At 32.2% G+C, this 5,713-nt stretch overlaps 2 protein-coding genes across 2 annotated transcripts in view; both read right to left on the reverse strand.

Moving 5' to 3' along the window:
* The window catches only part of LOC123010067 (protein obstructor-E), a 3,865-nt gene extending 1,706 nt beyond the window's left edge, over positions 1-2,159 (reverse strand). Inside the window, exons 1-3 of the mRNA XM_044406742.1 lie at positions 1,965-2,159; positions 1,293-1,514; positions 1,048-1,242 (exon numbers count right to left, since the gene is read on the reverse strand). Of these exons, the coding sequence (XP_044262677.1) occupies positions 1,048-1,242; positions 1,293-1,514; positions 1,965-2,004 (457 nt within the window). The 5' untranslated portion in view covers positions 2,005-2,159. The remainder of the gene's footprint in view (positions 1-1,047; positions 1,243-1,292; positions 1,515-1,964) is intronic.
* A 2,206-nt stretch (positions 2,160-4,365) lies between these two features.
* The window catches only part of LOC123009483 (protein obstructor-E-like), a 3,693-nt gene continuing 2,345 nt past the window's right edge, over positions 4,366-5,713 (reverse strand). Inside the window, exons 2-5 of the mRNA XM_044405845.1 lie at positions 5,216-5,416; positions 4,830-5,036; positions 4,568-4,781; positions 4,366-4,519 (exon numbers count right to left, since the gene is read on the reverse strand). Of these exons, the coding sequence (XP_044261780.1) occupies positions 4,471-4,519; positions 4,568-4,781; positions 4,830-5,036; positions 5,216-5,416 (671 nt within the window). The 3' untranslated portion in view covers positions 4,366-4,470. The remainder of the gene's footprint in view (positions 4,520-4,567; positions 4,782-4,829; positions 5,037-5,215; positions 5,417-5,713) is intronic.

A 5,713-nucleotide genomic window follows, 5' to 3' on the forward strand; every position in this document is an offset into this window, starting at 1 on the left:
AATTATAAATTTATCTTTAAAACATTATAGATTTACTATTTAGCTACATTTTCTTTTATATTTTATGAATGTAGACAAGAAGTTACACAAGGTGTAACTTAATAGATTTTTTTGGTTGAAACAATAACAAAGAAACACAAATATTTAGAGAAAATTAACTACACAATCTAGATTAAAACTGGTTTTAGGCTTTTAATTGAAAATTTTGGTAAAATTTTTTTGGACACATTTTATGCCCAGTTACTTGAAAAACTAAATTGCTACATTACATTAGTAAACAAAAAAAGTCAATTGTGCAATAGCTATTTGTATTACAAAGGCGGAAAATGTATCTTTTCCCCCCACAGGTGCCTGAGACTTGTCGAAAGCAATAACCACCCAGGGAGGAAAAGAAACTTTTCTTTAGTGTAATACACGTAATTTGTCTTACGATCCAGAAAATTAAATTAAATCTAGCAGCATGTTTTTCCGTTTCAATGGGAAGGAAATAAATTTTTACTTGTTTGGGAGGTAAATGGCCACCTTCTTTTCTGAAATTAGGGTAGAAAAACTTCTGTTGGGTCGTAGGAAAAAACACCAATTTGTTAAAGTAAAAGAATTCAAAAAACTAGTATATTAATAATACTAGCACAACATAGAAAAGTTCATAGAAAGTGTTAAAAAACTTTGTATTTTATCGTTGTACTTTTATTTATCCATGGGGTTTTCAGTTAAGAAGACTTTAGTAAGGATTACCTATCATCTTTTTTTTTAATAAAGCACGTAAAGAATGCCGATTATTTTTTACAAATAGAACACAAAATAGTAGATTTAGGGTTCGTGCTCATTGTTAAGGAACAAAACCTAATCATGAAAGATAAAAATGAATAATTAGAATAATTAAAAAGTTTAATGTTTGGGTTTAGATTTGTAATAAAATCAAAATTGTTTCGAAGCGTGAAATTACAAATTAAATTTTTGTTTATTTTGTTTTAAAAATAGCTGAAATTGAAAGTATTTCTTGTACCGGAAAAGTAAAAACAATGAAACAATAAACAGAAAATATACCTTCCGGATTGCAGACTTCCAGCTTAAGATCAGGCCAATTACACCCATGGATTCTCTCATCATAAACCAACCCTGGTTCACACTCCTGTGGGATGGGTTCACCATGGGCACACTTGATATAATGAGTCGAGCAGCCGTGACTTTCCTCGTAGATCCCAAATTGGTACTCACAACCGGGAGTACTAATCGGCGTCACTGCAAAAAAGTACTAAATCTTCCAGAATTTTCCAAAAATTTAAACATACAATCAGCTTTGCGATGTCCACATTCTACAGCCCAGTGGTAGTTGCAGTGGTGGTGCACGGCCCCTTTACCATCGAAGAGCAAACCATTTTCGCACTGTTCGACAGTCAGAGTACCATTAGTGCACAAAAAGAAGAGATTGCAGGACTCGGGGTGGGCATAGGCTTGGACTCCGTGTTGTTCAGGACAACTGGGGGCATCCTGCAGGACCACTCCTCCGTTGACTAAACCAGGAAATTATAAAACAAATATTGCGTAGAAAAGGAAAGTGAAAAAAAGTGCTAATTAAAGTAAGACAAGGACCACACGTGCCATTTGCGAATTTTTATACATGATTAGCGAGAGTTGAAATTTCGCATTAGTTTTGCCCTCAGCTGTACACAATTTTATTATTTATGTTAATTAATTAAGTGGGTCATTTGGTCCAGCTGTCGAGTCGTTTTGTAAAAGACGCGGAAATATTTTTTTTGCTGTCAGGAAGGTGAACAACAGTACCACAGAGGTCACCATTGTCCCTAGTTTTCAAAATTTTAGTTTTTTGTTTTTGAATTTTTTAACTCGAGTTGTGTAAGATGTCTGTACCACTTTCACTAGCTTCTAGAAGTGTTTTGGTCGCGAAATGACCGATTTTGAGACTAAAAACTTGGTTGAAAAATAGTCAATATGTTACATACCTGACAGTATGGAAATTGCGACGAACAGAAACACTCTCATGTTGCCTTATCCTTGATAACTGGCAAGAACAGCAGCGAATTCGTACCACAACACTTTCTATACTACAAAAATGTTCGGTTTGCCGCACACAAGAAGTCCAACCATTCACCTGTGGTATTTCATTTCGATTGGTGATATATCCAGTCGCGTGGCCACGATATCAGCCCGATGTGGAGCACATTTTTTTCGAAAAGAAAAAATATGGTGTACGTTATTTCATGCGTCTACTGTACACACGTAATTAATTCATTGTGTAACAGATTATGAACGGGAGCAGTGAAAGTCGTAAAACGGTTAGCACTTAAGTCGTTAGGTGGTTTAAAAATTTCGAGGTCGCCGATTTGGTAAAAGTAAAAGTGAGGAAAATTGAGAAAATTTTTGAGTCTGTGAAAGATCAATTCATTCATTAACTAATCGATTAAATGAGTTGAGAGAAACTTAAGAAAGTGGGTTTTTATAGAAATTTTTGACATGGTTAAACAAAGGCGAGAGAAACAAACTGTGGCTAAATAAACAAAAATCCTCAACTATTTTCTAACAAAATCACTTAAAACTGACCAACGATTTCGTAAAGTGTGTCATTTTTAATTCAATAATGTTAGCCTATTCTTTAGGGTACATTGGGACTAGCTTTTTAAACCGGTACCGAAATGTCACAGAATAATTGAATTTGTGTATTCTGACATTTAATTAGTCTTTAAATTTTGAAGGTAAAAGGTTAAAAACCTTGTCATAATTTGAATTTTAGCATTAGGAAACAATAAATTAAAATAGAATTAAAATATATTACAAAGAATAAAAATATTCTACTCTAGTTGGGTTCTTTCAATATGATTTCCTTCTTGTATAATAGATTGTTAGATTTAATAGTTTTTAAACAGGTCTTGTAACCATAATTATTAGTGGTCCATTTCTGTGTCAGTTATTGTGGAGTTAGTTTTTTTCATACTTTAAGCAATTTTATTTATTTATTAACATTTTAAGTACCTATTTAAATCTTTATATGTTATATATCTTTATATGTTATTATTGTAATTATACTCTGAGCATTGAGTTAAGAGATTGACTTAAATCTGTACTTTTCTAACACATTGACATTTGGGACAACTTCTATAAACAGGGTTTGGTAAAATATTTAACAACCAATAGACCAACAAGGCTTGGATTATAACTTTTGTTACTTTTTTATTTTATTTTTTGTAGATTATAGTATAATTATAGTTAGTATAGTATAAATTACATAGCCAATAATAGTCGTTTCAGAAATATGAGAAGAAACATTTTTTAATGTTTAAAATAGTACTGATGTAATTTTTAATTTTGGTGATATCAATTACCTCATACTTTAATTTTTAATTTTTTTTTCTTCTTAATAGGTGATAGTAGAGTAAAAAAAATCAAAATAACTCAACTTCCCTTATCCAAATGTTTTCTGAGATATAGGTAGAGGGTGCAACCTTCACTTTGGCGTCGGTAGAATTTTCAGAAAAATGTAATATAAACATAGTTTAAACTCTTTGAAAATCTTATCTCAAAGTTTAGATTGCTAATATCGGTATCATTTGAGGTACCTAAAGAAATTCGGTAGTATCTTCAACAAAATAATCAATGAGGAGACATTTGTATGCCTGTTTTTACTAATTCTAGCTAATTTTTTTTTAAACAGTTCAACAGATTTTAAAGAGCTAACTTCAGAGATCATATTTGTTTACAAATTGAGTTAGTGAAGTAAAATACTGCACTCCAACTTTAAATTTATTCGACGAACAAAATCCTGTGTATCTCAAAAACTATAAACATTTGGATAAGGCAAGTTGAGTTATTTTGACTTTTTTGAGCTTATTATCTGTTAAAATATTTGCACATACTTTTAGTTTTTTATCAATTTTACCGTTTCTCTTTTTAAATTTTGGGTAAAAACTTGAAAATCTCACAAGAGTATACATAAACCGCATAATATTTTATTTTTTGTTAGTTGATAACGTAGCGGTATAATACAGAATGGTCCAAGTTTTATTTATTAAACCTCTAATGCCATATTGAAAATGTTTTATGTACTTTTTGTTTTTGGTGGTATACTGGGTGAATATAAAGTATGGAACCAAGCAATTTTTTTAAAATTATTTGTCTTCAGAAAATAATAGTTAATATAAATTAACTCAAATTAACTCAAAATTGACTCAAAAATAAAAGACAATTTCGAAAAATTTTATTCTTACATTTTTGTAGTACTTTATCACTCATCAATAAGGTTTTTCAGAAAATAAACAGTTTTGCAAAAAACATTTAATTCCATATTTTTATTCACCTGGTAGGTAGTTTTCATTTATTCTAGTTTTTGCAGAAAAGAATAAAAAACACTCAATTTTGGAACTGTATATTTTCATCAGTCACCTCCGTTTACTTAAAAATAGTGTTCTACAAGTACAAACAATACAAAAATGTAGATTTTTTCTTAACTAGTGTTTATGCTTTCTTAGTCTTTGATTTCTCAGCTTTCTCATAATAATCCTCACTAAAAATAAACCGATAAATAAATGAAACCACCTCACCCATCACTTACCATCCTGGTACATTTTTCGGATCATCACAGGTGAAGGTCTCTTCATTATAAACCAACCCTTTGGTGCAATGTCCTTTTTGGGGCTGCACTCCATTTCTACAAATATAAAACTTGCCACAATCCTCAGGATGGGCAAAAGTAGGATGGGGCAATTTGCGACCGCCAGGCCCCAAAATCTCTTCATGAGGACAAGTGAAACCATCGTCCAATTTATCTAAACACATTTTATATAATTTAAGTGAAAAAATTCAATTGTGATTACCCCGTGTCGCATTTGTACAGTCTTTTCGGTGACTGTCATCAGGCCAAGCACAAGTACTAGCAGTATCGTCGTAAATTAGTCCTGGGGGACAGGGGAGCTCATGGGGGACCCCATTTACACAATTGAAAAATTTGTCACAAGCGAGGGGGTCGGAGTGCCGGTAGTAACCGTTGGCGCGGGGGCACCCGGGGCTGGGATGAGGCTCCTCTAAAAATTATGCAAGATTATGTAACATCTCAGCTAGTCACGGAAAAAGACAAATTTTGGATTTATATTGCACTTTTTTTACAAAGGTCAGATTTTGAAAAATTTAGAAAGTGTATCAGTGGATTCTTCACTTATATAAGTGGCAAAATCTGGTCTAAAGTCATTAAAATGTCACTTACGCAATTCGGTTCGCTCATCACAGTCTACATTCGCTGGTATATCGCATCTTTCGTGATTGGGGTCTCTTGCGTCGAAGACTAGGCCATCAGGGCACAGTTTTTCCTCGTATTCACCTTTGGAACAGACGTAGTAGAGGTCGCATTGGACGGGGTCGGGGAAGAATCCGGTTCTGTCAGGGCATTTGAACTGGGCAAAAGACCCTAAAAATTTTGCCCAATTACTTGAAAAATTCTATTTTAATTAAAATTATTTTTAAGTTCTAATGTTAAAGCTCTTCGATTTGAAGCTTTATTAAATTACAAAGTATTAGGTACTTATACTTACTATTGTGTTGTTGACTGACTTAAAAAATGCTATTTTTAGAATATAAACTTTAAATCAAAACTGATGTTAGCTTTTTAAGTAATTTTTCACTCTTAGTACGTTTATCTGTACAAACTCTTGAAAATCTTGTTTCATAAAAGACAAAATTAAACCAAATGTGTCCATTAATTTTT

Source organism: Tribolium madens, unplaced genomic scaffold, assembly GCF_015345945.1.
Source record: "Tribolium madens isolate multiple individuals breed KSU strain unplaced genomic scaffold, Tmad_KSU_1.1 Scaffold_7;HRSCAF=85;Tcas5.2_LG10, whole genome shotgun sequence".
Classification (NCBI taxonomy): domain Eukaryota; kingdom Metazoa; phylum Arthropoda; class Insecta; order Coleoptera; family Tenebrionidae; genus Tribolium; species Tribolium madens.